At 41.3% G+C, this 14,461-nt stretch overlaps 1 protein-coding gene across 11 annotated transcripts in view; it reads left to right on the top strand.

Annotated features, from left to right (window-relative positions):
- The window catches only part of NFATC1 (nuclear factor of activated T cells 1), a 111,354-nt gene that overhangs the window by 51,925 nt on the left and 44,968 nt on the right, over nt 1-14,461 (top strand). For all 11 annotated transcript variants that reach the window (XR_014942687.1, XM_015854793.3, XM_085537704.1 and 8 more), the window contains exons 7-8: nt 12,298-12,353; nt 13,415-13,547. Coding sequence is in view for 10 of the 11 variants with exons in the window: in XM_015854793.3 (XP_015710279.1) it covers nt 12,298-12,353; nt 13,415-13,547 (189 nt within the window). In the remaining variant the exon portion in view is untranslated. The remainder of the gene's footprint in view (nt 1-12,297; nt 12,354-13,414; nt 13,548-14,461) is intronic.

The raw sequence follows: 14,461 nt of genomic DNA, 5'->3' as shown, positions 1-14,461 counted from the left end.
AGTTACCTTTATGAGAACATAAAAAGTACAAAGAACCTAACAGAAACAGCCAGACTGCTGTCTCCTTGTGTACCAGAGAATGCTTAGTGGTGTTAAAGTCTCTCTATTAACTAAGTTCACAAAAATGTTTATTTTAATTGACAAATGAAAATTTGCTAATGAGACACAAACCAAGTAGTATCCCAGGCACCAAGGTACAGTGAAAATAGGGGTATATCTTCTTGGCACATAGCCGTGTCCTTCCATCTAGGGTACTGTAGAACTCAAGTATTTCTGGACTTCCTTGACTTGTCCAAGTCAAGACATACTTCAAAGATCAGGTTAAAATGACTGAAATCTTCATTATTAGCAAGTTTTGATATATAGGAAGAACTGGATATTTAGTGTATTATTAGTGGTTGTCGTTCAATTGAGTTTCCACTCTTTAAATTAGAGCACCAAACTCATTTATTTGGTTTTGAGCTTAGTGACCAGAGCTCAAGGCAAGAGTCTGAAAGAACATAAAGGTAGAAATGTAACACCCAGCTTCATTACAGGATTAGGTTCTCAGATAATACTGACTTTGAAATTCTGATTCTGTGTGCTTAAACTTGGCAGCCTTTTTGTCCTATATGAACCCTGAAGATGCATCACTCTCTTTGGTGGGCATAATATAGTTCACTATTTGTAGCACTACATCTCTGAGTAACTCCAGGCGTATGGTCTTCTGTGGCTTTAAATATATTGCCCATTACTCTGCCTTCAAATCAACAGTGATCCTAGCACCTGTAACCTAATTACATAATATCCCCAGCTATTGTGCCTGAATCATTTGAAACTCAAGTTCATGGAAGACGGAGAAGTAAACAGCACCTAAACAGCATCTCCTCTGGTGATTTTCTTCTGTTTAAAGGCATTTTCAAAGAGTTAAACAGTTTTTCAGGTTTAGCTTCAAACCGTTCATTCTAGTGTCATTTTTATTATGTTAAGTGAATTTTTCTGTCAAAACTGTTTGTTTTTGCTGCGGGAACAGGTTGTGCTCTTAGACCATTAAGACACTGATGTGGCATGATAATAGTTATGCCGGAGCAGATGAGAGATAGCTAGGTGAGATCACCAATTTTTTTGTGTATATGCCAATGAAAACCACTCTTTTCTATAACTGTTTCAAATAGGAAAACCTGAAGTTTCACTTACCTTGAAAGAGTGATCAAGTTTATCAGCTGAATGTTTGCACGGAGAAAATGCAATATGTAAAAGAAGAAAGCTGGATGAATATAAGTGTTCACTGAAGCATTTCACAGGTTTTTTGTTCCTCTCAATTTTCATCATCTGTAGCAAAGACTGTAATCAATCATTTGCTGCTTTAAGGTGCAAATGTCAGTTTGAAATCTCAGAAGGACGCTGAGAAATTCAGTTCTAGTTCCTGTACACTGTAGGAGAAGAAGTTACTTTGTTGCATAGTAGACACTCAAGTGCAGTATTTTAAGTTCCACTGAACTTACAGAAAGTTCTGGAAAATTGTATGATCCAAAACACTTGAGTGGCATGTGGATGGAACGGATGCATTGGGGAAGCATGTGGGCTTTGGAGTTTGACTCAGCTGTACTTTGGAGCTCAGGGCTTGGAGTCTGTTTTGACGTGATGTGATGTGATGGGGAGACGGGTGACCTGAGTCTTGGCAGAATTCCATTTGGTAAAAGATCTTACATTCTCAGCAATCTTTCCATTGCTCTTTCCATTGCTAGTAGCAGTCACAGTTTAGGGGGCAACTGGCCAAAAAGAGGTCAAGTTTCCCACTGGTAATCATATTGTAGCTCACATAATAAATAAGCAAGTGACAAAACTCCCTTTCCCCTCTAGTCAGATGGACAGATAATACATATTTTTTGTCTCTATCTATCTGTTTTTCCAAGTTTGGGACACATGTTCCAGTTGGCAGTGAGCAGTTATGCTCTGACTCATGTGCAGTGAGGTTAAAAATTCTGGAAACTAGATAAAATGGGAATTTCGAAGGCATACAAGTTAGAAGCATGGAGTTCATGTGAAGGTCACTTGAACCTGCTTCCTGGAGGTGTATTGATAGCTGAAGGGGTTTCTGGCCGTTGCTCAGAAACAGATATCCCTGGGCAAGTAGTATCATCAAGTGGCAGAGTCATTTGATGGTGGAACCCTTTCACGCACACGCAGACACCATGATGTAGCTCGTAGGAAATGTCAGCACGTTTCAGTTTTTCCTGGCTGTTTAGTCTAAGGAATGGCAAAGGCAGTGGGACAGCAGCCATGTGCATGAGATGGTATCAGCAGCAGCAAGCCGCATCCTGGGAGTTGCTCTTGGAATTAAGAACAAGATGAATCAATCACGGATACTTACAGTGTTCAGCAGAGAAACAAGGGATAAGTGTATAGACTCTAGTTCAAAGTATTTTGCCTGAGCAATTCTGTGAATTTTCAATTATTACAGAAACTATGGATGCTTTAAGTTTATTCTTTCATGTTGTTCCCAAACTGGGTGGCTTCAAGCAGCTTCAATCAAAGCTTTGTCTATGACCATTTATAACCAGCACAAGATTTCAGCTAGTTATTACTGTTCCAGCAGTACCCTCCAAATATACAGGAATTCACAGCCGTTACCCATAAATTCCATAGTCTAATGAAGCAATCAGTGTCCAAAGATAGGAGAGGAAAGGGCTGTGGCTGGGGTGTTCACCTTGGCTGTCTGCCAGGCTCCCACTGTGCTTGCTCCCTCACTCCTCCTCCTCAGCAGGACTGGGAGAAAACAAGATGACAAACATCTTGGGGCAAGATAAAGAGAGGGAAATCACTCTCCAGTCTCTGTCACTGGCCAAATGGATGTAGGGAGAATTAAGTTGTTTTAATTTACTGCTAATTAAAATTAGAGTACTGAGAAACAACTTAAAAAGCACTTTCCCCCACCTTGCCCTTTATTTCCATACTAGACTTCTCTGGTGGCTCTTCTATCTCTTTCCCACCTAAGCAGCTCAGCTCACCCTTTCCTCCAGCATAGGGTTCCTCTCACAGAAGACAGTCGTTCATGAACTGCTCCAGCATTTGTCATGGACTGCAGTTCTTCACAATGGTTCCTTTCTACAAGGTACAATCCTTCAAGAAAAGACTGTTCCAGTCTGGGCACCTTCTTTCACAGGCTGAAGCTCTTGCCAGGAGCCTGCATCTGCATGAACTCTCCTTGGGTCTTGCAGCTTCCTTCAGGTCAAATCCATAGCCTGTGTTGTGAGCGTCTGCTCTGCCGTCATTCTCCATGGGCTGCAATAGGACAAGCTGCTTCAGTGTGGTAATCTCCACGGACAGCAGGGAAATCTTTGCTCTGGCACTTGAAGCACTTATTCCCCCTTCTTTTCTGGACCTGCTGTATGTATTAAGATTGTTCCTCTTGCATTTTTCTCGCTTCTTAAATCTGATGCACAGTGTTTTTTACCCTTTCATAAGTATGTTATGGCATAGATGCCATCAGCATCACTATTTGGCTCAGCTTTGGCCAACAGTGGGCCCTGCAGAGCCAAGCTTAAATTGTCTGTTTCTACCTCTGGCAAACCAATGGCCTTTTCCCACAGAGGTCAATCCTGTCATGCCCCACTGCCAACGCTGCCAGATGAACATCCAGTTTGTGTAGGGATTATCTGCATCTTCTGCTAATGCACAATTCATTCTTTCCTTCTACTTCCCCAACTGGTCATTAAGAGTTGGTTCGTGTCTAACATGGACACCTTCAAGAGCAATGTGGAAGGAAGTACAATAATATTTAGAGAGGAATAGTGCTAGGACATTTCCAAAGTGTGCCTTGTTGGGAGAAAGCTGATATCAAGGCAGATAATCATGAATTATTGTGTATATTAAACAACAGAATCATAGATTCACACATAATATCATCACAACAACAAAACTGGACACTCTACACCTTGTCCCTTCATCACTTTACAGCAACACAAATTCTCCACAGTTATTACACCTCTATGATTGAGCCTAGTCTTTTTGAACAAGAGAAACCAGATAAGGGACATAATGGAGACAGTGAGATAGAAAAATGAAAGTGCCATTCAGAAGTGTACTGTTTGAACTCCGCTAATGAAGTCATGATAAGTTGCCATAATGGAGTGTCTCCAGAAAATGAGAAGTTGTGGCCACATAGATAAAATGTAGAACTTGTGTCTTAAAAACAAACAAGAGGGAAGAATCGAAAACATTTGGATCAAACTTTTATCTACAAGAAGACAAGACTGTAGCAGTGGAAGGTAGCTTCCAGTGTTACAGGGCTGAGAGCTACAGTACAAGTGGTGGTATTAGCATCAAACACAGAGAAGGTAGAAAAAAATAATTGTTCTTGGAGAGAAAATTAAGGATTTGTTTGAAACTGGCTGTGAGGTTTTTTACTCCAGAAGTCTTTGAGAAAATACAAGACAGAAGATAATACTGAAGAAAATTGGCCAGGATTATTCTGTTGAGTTTTAGCTGCAGAGATGCAGGTTCTGTCTACTAGAGGTTCCCAGAGGAAAGTAAAATTGTGAAGACAAGGAGATAAGAGAGCTGTAACCACAGATAGAATGCAGGACTGATGATAGGTGGGTGGGCTTGGTTCTCTGTGCTTGCTCTGGAGCAATCTTGTAGGCGTCTCAAGCTTCAGTTTTACTGGTAATTTGAGTATATTAAACCTGGAATTAGTGAGAGTTTTTAAATAAAACCGTCAGACCAAGATCAGTTTAAATAGAGGGAGGTGCCAGAGAGCATGAATTGTGTAACCAGTCTCCATTCTGCTGAAAATAGTATCTGGCAGGTCATTTCAGATGGTTTTGGCTCAATGTGAGCCTTAATCAGTCTGTTTTCAGCACAGTGCCTCTTTTTGGTTACCTGGACTAAAATTACTCTTTGTTTTCAAAATGCTTGAACATAGAATAATTAAGTCTGTTAGACACACCATGGCAAGAACAGCAAAAACTGTGTCATCATTTAGGCAAAGTGAGTCCCTCAGCTTCTGAGGGGACAGATGGGAACCAGATAGGAAGTTCACATCTGGCACAGATACCAATGCACTGTAAGATATGGTTTGTACTGCATTTTTATTGCAAGGTTACTGCACTACACTTTTATTGTAATGTAAATTGCAATTAAATTGTACTGTAAAAAAGAGAGAAAAGGAACTTGAAACATCATATGCAAGACAGACTTGCTGAAATATACATAATCATAGAATCATATGGGTAGACCTGGGCTGGAAGGGACCTCAAGGATCATGAAGTTCCAACCCCATTTTCACAGGCAGGGCTATCAACATCCCCATTTAATACTAGACCAGGCTGCCCAGGGCCCCATCCAACCTTGCCTTGAACACCTCCAGAGATGGTGCATCCACAACCTCTCTGGGCAGCCTGTTCCAGCACCTCACCACTCTCACAGTAAAGAACTTCCCTCCCCTTGTCCTGCTATTATCCACCCTTTTAAAGAGTTTACTCCCCTCCTGTTTATGGGCTCCCTTTAGGTACTGAAAGGCTGCAATTAGGTCACTCTGCAGCCTTCTTTTCTCCAGGCTGAACAAGCCCAGCTCCCTCAGCCTGTCTTCACAGGGGAGGTGCTCCTGCTCCCTGATCATCATATTCAAATGCCGCAAATGCTTGTAAGGGGACACAAAGATATACAGCTGCTTTGATGTGAAAATACAATTAGAGAAGTTCTGCAGAAGCCTTGCTGTACAGAGTCTAGTGCATGCCAGGGATAGGGAACCAAACAATGGGATCAATGTCTGTAGTGAAACAGTAGGCTAAGAGGAGAGAAAAGTAGCTGGGATCTTCCTGGCAAGGGAAAGGGAAATAAAATACATGAAAACCAGAGTGGCTGCCTTTGCCTGTAATTCTCATCCCAAGCACAGACCTGGCCTAGCCTGCCTCATGCATAGAAGTTGATTGCGTCTTCTCACAAAGCTGAATGACTGTCTGAGTGACAGGACTTTACCTTAGTTTTCATCCTCTTTTCTCACTGGAGGCCCATCCTTTCCTTCTGGACGTATTCACGGATCAGTAGTCTCAGAGCCAGGAGTGTACATCTGAAGGAAAAAGGGGTTGGCAAGCAAATTAAAACTTTACAAATCCTTCAGTGCTAAAGGAGCTGAATATGTGCTAACACAGTTGAATGCAAAGGTAGACAGACGATAGACTTTACAGAGCACCTCAAAACTTCACTGTATAAACATTTTCCATTGCATCTGTGTCCTACCTGTTCTGAACATGTTAAAGTAATCTGGTATGTAATATAGGCACTATTGTTTAGGGTAGTCTCACAGCACATTAATCAAGGAGTGGATTCCTGTGGGGGTATAGAGTTATTTTCACTGTCTTACTTGCAATATATGAATGTAAATACAGATTTACAGTCCAGCCAGCACAATCAAATTTGGTTGAGCTTTAGGGTGAAGGAATATAAAATGTACACTGTGTATAGGCAGTGAAATCCCAGATGATGTCTACTCTTGTATCTCAGATGAACACTGTGCTGCTAAAGGGTATATAGGCTGCTTTAACCCACTGTTATAAAGTAAGATAGCTTAAATCCATCAGAACTCTCCCTTTATGCCCATTTCATTGGTCTAAGATATAAGTAGTTGCCAAATACATGTGTTACATGCTCCCAGGTTTCAGGGCTTGGAGTTTTGTTTTGGTTTTGTATATCATTTTCCCTTTCTGTCATCTCTCAGCCTCTAACTAAAGTTATACTGGTGACATGATTGTTGTGAGTTTGCAAACCTTTGTCACTATTCTTACAGTTCCCTGGAGAAAATAAGGTAAATTAGTTTTGGAAATCCTTGGAAGCCCAGCCTTCCTGATGGGCAGTGAGGAAAAGTAGAAGACAGTACAAGATTTCTTTGGAAAGTCTTTACAGCTGTTTGACTGTGTGGCTGTTTTGTGAAGAACCTGAGTATTGTAGCTTGCTCTGAAAGTAATGCCTCCTATTTATTTCCATGGAAACTACAACAAAGAACACAATTACACTATTTGATAGAGCAGATTTTCACCTACCAGACAATGTTTTTCAACTTAATCATCACCACTAGCTATGCATTTTTGTCAGCATTGAACAAGAGCCTTCGTGCCACACCTGTAAAAATCTGCACCAGCTGAGGTGACCCACTGTTTCACAGGTGCTGTGATAGTGTCATTGCTTGGAAAATGCCCACGCAATCCATCTGATGGAAGTTAGATGGGAGTCAAAGCAGATGGGAGTCAAAAGGTTCCAAATCTGGACTATATGGCGGGTGTGGTTGGACAGTCCAGCCAAGACTGCAGTGTACTCTTCAAACTCGTATGGAGCCTGCTGTTACGTTGCATGAGAAAGGCTGTCTTCTTCTCTGGAGTAGTTCTGGAAACTTGAGCCTTCAGCTTAGTCAGTGTCAGAGCCCCTTTTCAAAAGACAGTGCATGTCACTTCACCGGCTGATGGCTTGGACTTTTTCTTCCATGGGGAATTCACATCACCACTCCATGGACTGATGTTCTGACTCCATTTTATAGTCAAGACACCACATCTCATCACCAGTAATGATGTGATCCAGAAAACTGTCACCTTCAGTGTCATATTGGCTCAATAGTTCCTGACAAACTCTCATATGCTTTTCTTTCTCTTCCTTTGTGAGCATTTGCAAACTTTGCAATGTTCCAGCACTGACACCATTGTTTGCGACACACTGAAGCTGATGTTCATTTCTGCCCACAATTCCCTGGTTGGTGGCTCTGGGCAGCCTGGTCTAGTGATTGGTGACCCTATTTATGGCAGGGGATTTGAAACTAGATGATCTTTGAGGTTCTTTTCAACCCAAGACATTCTGTGATTTCATTATTCATGCAGATGAGCTGATTGAGACACTTCTTTTCATGGTGTGACAGCTGTGCATGGCCATCCGGAAAATGGGTTGTCTTTCAGGGTGCTATCATCTCTGCTGAAACACACCACCTTCCACCCCACTGTGCTCACAGCCACTTTTTGATCCCCATAAATGTTCAGCAAGCGTTGACGAATGTCAGTAGCTACCATTTTTTTTCTGCAGGGAGGAATTCAGTGACACATCTTTGCTTCATGCGCATTTCCATGTCAGTCGTCATTTTGTCAGACTGCCCCTTTGCTGCCATCTGCCACACAGCAACAAGATATAACAGAATATTGACGGGAAGGTTCAGTCTCTCCTATCACACCACCAAGATCTGCCTCTGATGTTATGGGTCAACATAATAAAATAGAAGGCATAACTTTCAGAGCAGCCCTCATCCATATGTTGTGGTCTGCTAGGTTTTATGTGTGAGTTTACACTACTTTTTTCATGCTGCTTCTGTGTTAAAACAAGCTCCTACAGTGCATTTTTTATGTGGAAATCTTTTAGCTGGGTGTGGTGGGGAAGCCGTTCAGTGACTCATACTGCAGGGAATTCCCTAATGAATTAGAGTATTTTTACTTCTGGAGTTTTGCGCAGTTTCCTTTAACATTGGAGTGAGCACTTGATAAGAGCAGACTACAAAGACCCATTCATCGTTGAGCTGCTCCATTTTAAAATTGGATGTTTGTATTTTGCAGAGCTGAAAATCCACCCCAAGTAACATGGTAGGTTCACACAATTTCATCATTCGTAATCCCAGGTGCTCTGAGTGCTGAAAAAAATGAATCATGGTGAAGTACAACTAAAGCAGAGACTGCTATAAATACCAGCACAGTGCAGAGATGGGTCTTTAAACATGAGGCTTTCTGACAAAACTCAGTGTCTTCAGCTGCCAACAGTGCTGTTGGCCACCTGTGAATGTAGCACAGCTCTGTGCCAAGCTTGGGTCAGGTGGGCACAGTCAGGGAGCTCTTGAGAGATGGGGCTTCATGTGCTGGCATCCTTGTGCTGCCTCTTCAGAAGAGGAGGGATTCAGAGCTCCTTCAAGCCCATGGCATGAATCCCTGTTGAAGTCTTGGTTTGTCAAATCAGCTGCTTTTGGCATCATGGGAGAGGGTCTCTCTGCTGGTTACCCAGCAGGGCTTTTTCCCTGCGATTCTGTGTGCAGCTGTTTTGTTTTTCTTTTCCTCCTGTAAATCAAACAAAAAAAGGAACCTAAACAAACAAGCAAAAAAACAAGCCCAAAACAATACCTTGACTTTTTAGCTATATAAAGGGACGTCTTTCTGTTGAAAACATTGCAAATAAATCTTAAAACACCAAAACAAAGCCAGACGTTTGGTTTGGAGAAGACACTTATTACTTGGTATAAGTAAATAGCAAAGTGAGAGAGAATGAAATAAGACCTTTGGAAAAGCCTTTTTCTCCTTTCTCTCTTTCCCTACTTGCCTCCTCCTCTCTTTCCTCTCCTACCTCCTTCTACACCCCCACCCCTTCTCCATATAACGACTGCCCATTTGGGTACAGTAATTCCAGAGAGTAAACTTTAACGGGAATGCCTGAAATGTGTCTGCTTCAGCTTTGTGTTATGTCTGTAATTTGAATTATTTGCATTTTGGAAAGGTATAAATTGCTCTGGTGTACTTTGGTTGGCCAGCAGCCAGGAGGGAGTTGCCTTGGGCTCTGAACCAGGCTGCTGCAGATGTGGCAGGCGTACAATGGAAACTTTTGTGGTTGAGCAGTCCTCACTCCTCAAGCACACTGACGGGAGATGGTATCCCGCCTGCCTCTGATGGTCCGCAGCACATGTGGCAATGGGGGCAATGCAGTTTTCTCTGGTGGAGGCAGACTTTCTCAGTGCTTTGAGCTCCCACAAACCATTCCAGAGCCACTATTAATTTCTCTTTTTAAAAAAATTCAACTGAATTATATAAACCTGCAAAACATGTTTACTGTAAGAGGTTGACGTAGTGGTCTAAGGTTTCCCTCCTGGAGCTGATCCCAGTCCGTGGGCGTTGAGATTTCCCTCTTGGTTTACCAGACGTAATATGAGGAATTGTCTTTTTTTTTCGAGTCTCTGCTTCATAACAATTTTTCCTCCGTGTGTTTTTGTTAAATGAAATGTCACTAGCTGTTAATGAGTTGTCTATTCCCTACTCCCTCTCTCTCTTCACCTTCCCTGCAGTCGTCCAGCAGCAATGATCTGCACAGTCTCAAGAGAATTTATTGGAGCAAAAACTGTATTGTTCTTAACTAGCTTCCAGAGGCAATCCACGGCTCTGGATTTTTATTTTCCTAATAGTTTAGCTTACAGCATTTAAAATATTTCTGAACAAACTCTCTTTGTCATCATAAAAATTTCAAAAGCACATAAAGGCACTGCTGCATGAAGTAATTGAAAGATTAGCAATAGTTGGAGTCATTTTGAATTTTACTGAAGTATTGGCAGGAAATAAAAACCAGAAACCTGAATCAGATCATTCGTCTCTCAAAGCAGAAATTAAACACTGCAAGAAGACTAAAGTAATGTAATACATTTACAAAGGTAAATGGAACACATTAACTACTAGTCTGGACACCTTTAGGTTTAAGAAAGAAAAAAAAACAAACCAACACAAAAACCCTTACAAAGCCAAAGCTCCTAGCTTTTGCAGAATGTGTGATAAGCGTCGGAGTTGTGTCACCTTTCCAATTGATTGATTAACTGGGTGGGAAGGAAGTGAGGGGCTGCAGGCGCTCTGTAGGGAGGGAGAGGGAGGTAGAGGAGCCCACTTCCAGCCAACAGGTATGTCCTGGCTTGCAGAATATTGGTCAAGTTTTTTTACTGACAGCTTGGGGGAAGCATCTGTTGGATAAATTGTGATCACTCGTCTTCCAGAGAACTCTGCTTTGGTGCTGGCACTCCTAAAGCCATTGCTAAGGAGATTTGAGCATGGTTTGGCTGAAGCTTCTTTTACCAACCCCAACGTAGCAATGCCAATTAAAGGGATTCCTTTTCCACTGTCACAGTTTAAAATGTAGGAAGAAACGAAGGGTAGTTCTGCTAATTGTTTCCTACAGAAAGACCTGCCAAATCCACTGTGCTATTTGTGTTGCAGCTTTCACATTGCATTTCTTTCCATACGTTAAAAAGAATTGGTTTTGGATGTGAAAACAATCGCCAGTGCTAGTTCCTCAGCAACATTCCTTTCACAGTAGGACAGCTGTACACAAAAATACTATTTACAGACATTTGTAATAAATCAGACAGTTCTAAATACGTCACCTCTATCCTGGCCATGAAAGTGAAGAGAGAAGAGAAAGTGCATTCACTCTTTCACCTTGTTGAGAGCTGCTTTTCTAAGACAGGCCCACATCTATGTGATGAAGTTCAAAATAGCTAATATTTGCATTAGTGTGTCCTGATGCTGCAATAAATACACAAAAGAAATAACTTAAAATCTGATTTTCCTGTTGAGTCCACTGACATCTGACAGTGGTGGGACTCATTAAGCTGCATGTGTCCATGCTGCTGAACTTAGACAGCAGTCTGCTTGTGGCCTTTCGTACATGTCTGTGTTTTTCTAGGCCTGCAGAGTGGAAACCTTATGTTTTGTTTGTTTGGGGTTTTTTTTGTCAAATTTCTCCATTGCATCTTGAAGCCACAAGGAAGAAGAAGAAGGCCTGCTATTGACCAATTACTTCTGTGTCAAGCATAGAAAAAGAGACCAGACTAAACCAATTTATTCCAATAGGCAGGTACTCAGTATAAACTGATCATTGTGGATTAAATTCATTTTTGCTTGAAAATGTGAATACATTGAATTAAGAGGACCCAACACACCACTCAAAGCAGCTATGGCAAACTACAGTTTGGACCTCTTTAGCTGAGCTAAACAGTGGAGTCACAATTCATAGAAGCTACATTTCCCAGTGCATTGTCTTGCTGTTCCTTCCAAGCAGCAAAAATATGTCAAACCAGACTAGGATTACATTAAAATGAAATACTGGATGGCCGAGTAGCTTTCTTAATGCTATATTTTTGTTTTGTTTTGTTTTGTTTAATATTAATACTGAATGCAGCTGACTGTGTAGACAGTGATCAAAAGAACTTACAGGTAACAGTATTTTTGCCAAAATGTTTGGGTAACTAAAAAAGAAGAGTATTGTATGCTGTTCAAATTAGTGACAGAACACACCACGTCACATCACAGTATGCTGTACTGTAGATGATGGTATGCTCCTAAGAGAATGCTAAATGCGCTTCAGTAGCAGGTCACCCAGACGGCTTCCTGGTTGGAGAAGGCTTGAGATATATGTTCTGAGAGCTGTTTTTCATATATGCAGTGCCCCTTCCATCAAAGAGATCTTTTGAAAAGTCCTTCTTTTTTAAACTTGGGAGAGGAAAAAAAAGGACAGAACTAGATATCTTTTTCTTTTGTCTTTTAGATGGTCACCATGTGTGGGAAATGGAAGCCAAAACTGACAAAGAAATGTGCAAGCCAGTAAGTCTGCCTTAAATATTTTAACATCAAGATGAAAAACATATATTGCCTTCTCTAGCGCTGTTACTAAAGAGGGATTTCCAAGGCTTTGGCAGTGTGTCTCCTCACTGAAACAGAACAAGTACTTGGGCCTCCCCTTCTGGAAATCTTTCTTTAATGGGAGCATGGGGTAAAAAGCCTTTATTGGAAGCTGTCCCAAAAGTAGAAGAGACCATTTGGAAAATATTTTTTCATTGCCCAGGATGGGCCAGCCCTGTCTGCTCATCTTCTGTCTTGCTGGGTTGGTTCTTTTCTCTGCTCCCAAAACAATTTCTGATCATTTTCCCTGGCTTTCCTGTACCTTCAGCAGACGAAATCTGAGTCCTCTCACAGGAGATCAAACCCATGGATGGAGAACTGTGGCTCACTCAGCCATGACTATAAGTGGGAAATATGGCAACTATTTTACTTCTTCTGTAGCAGTATGCTATAGTTTGTTAGCTGTGAACCTACTGGAGACAGACAGGCACACGATTTGAAAGACCTCATCTGAAAGCAGGCCAAATGTTAAGATTACCATTCCCTTTTATTGCATCAAAGTGCCGGAGAGGTTTTGATGATCACAGCAGATTATGCTGTGCATTTGTGGAAGCTGATGCTTTAGTAGACAAGTCTCTCCCCAGCCCCATGCTGGAGCACTTGTTTTATGACAGTGGAAGATCATCTGCATGATCTTCAGAGCTCCTTCTTGTAGGACTAGATATTCTTGAAAGATCTTCCATCCACAAAAATTAGCATGCTCAAAACTTCCTGAGGTGTTAGTTGAAAAAACAAAAAACAAAACACCAAATACATTTCATTTTGGAAAAAATGTGAATACTTGAATAATTGTATCCCTGTCCTAATTTTCCTTTCAAAGCATGTTATGTTAGGCAATCCCTCCACATGAAACCTACCAGTTCCTTGGGGAGAGTGCAGTTCTCCTTGGGAGACCAGTCTTCTCAGAGTTAACATATAACTGCTATTGTACAATTTGTCTGCCTTAGTCATGCCCTGACTTTCTTATTTATTTGTTTTTGCAGAATTCATTGGTGGTTGAGATACCACCTTTCCGCAATCAGAGAATTACCAGCCCTGTTCAGGTCAACTTCTATGTCTGTAATGGAAAGAGAAAGAGAAGCCAGTACCAGCTTTTCACCTATCTTCCTGCTAATGGTAATAAAATATGTTCCTTATTATCTATTAGTAAACATAAGATATAATAAGATACATGACACTGATAATTCTTTAGTACCCTGAGTAACTTGTGACATTAAAAGTGAGCAAGAAACCACAAGGGTTGCCCTTCTCTCTACTGCCTGCACAAGAAAACTCTGCCAATTATTTTATTTTGTATTGTTGGCAGAGACATGTTGAAACAAGGAGTTTTTTTTCTTTTTGGAGGTAACAAACTCCTGCACAAACTGATATGTGTACCCACAAGTTGTGAACCTGCTGAGTTCTCTGCTGGGATGCTGACACCCCTCAGTCTCACTTTTGGTCCCAGGTGGTACACGGGATTTGAATACTAAATCTGAATTTTCATCACACCATTACAGTGTGTTTGGCTCAGCTGGAGGTGGTGTGGGGATTCCTCATCAAGTCATCCTTTACACAGCTGTCTCTCTCAGGGTAGAAGTAGCACTACACAGTGGTCCTACTCTTGGGCAGTGAAAAGTGTAGTGTGTATGGAGATCAGAGTGTTCTGCACTAATGCTTCGTGCATAAGGAAATGTTTAGAAACAAGTATGCCAGTTTATTTCTGGAAGATTATATCAGTAACTACAAAGTGACAGTAAAATATTTGTGCTAGCTGAATTCTGAGTAGGCTTGTAATAGTGCGAATTTAGATTATTTGGAACTGGTCTTTTTGTGAGAGTGCTTTTTGGGGGGAAAAGGATGATGGTTTTGTTTTTGTTGTTCTGGAAGTCAGGGAAATCAGAAAAATGATTCAGTTTTTGCTTTTTGTAGACTTTGTTATGAAAATAGTCTCTCTCAGGTAAATTCCCACAAAAAAATCCTTAAGTCATGCGACGTGGCTTGAAGAGACCTGCCAACTTATTGCAGATGAAATCCCGTAAAATGCATAT

This window comes from Coturnix japonica, chromosome 2 (assembly GCF_054131305.1).
Source record: "Coturnix japonica strain WE chromosome 2, WE-NBRP24, whole genome shotgun sequence".
NCBI classification, from domain to species: domain Eukaryota; kingdom Metazoa; phylum Chordata; class Aves; order Galliformes; family Phasianidae; genus Coturnix; species Coturnix japonica.
This window is presented reverse-complemented; position numbering and strand designations above follow the sequence as displayed.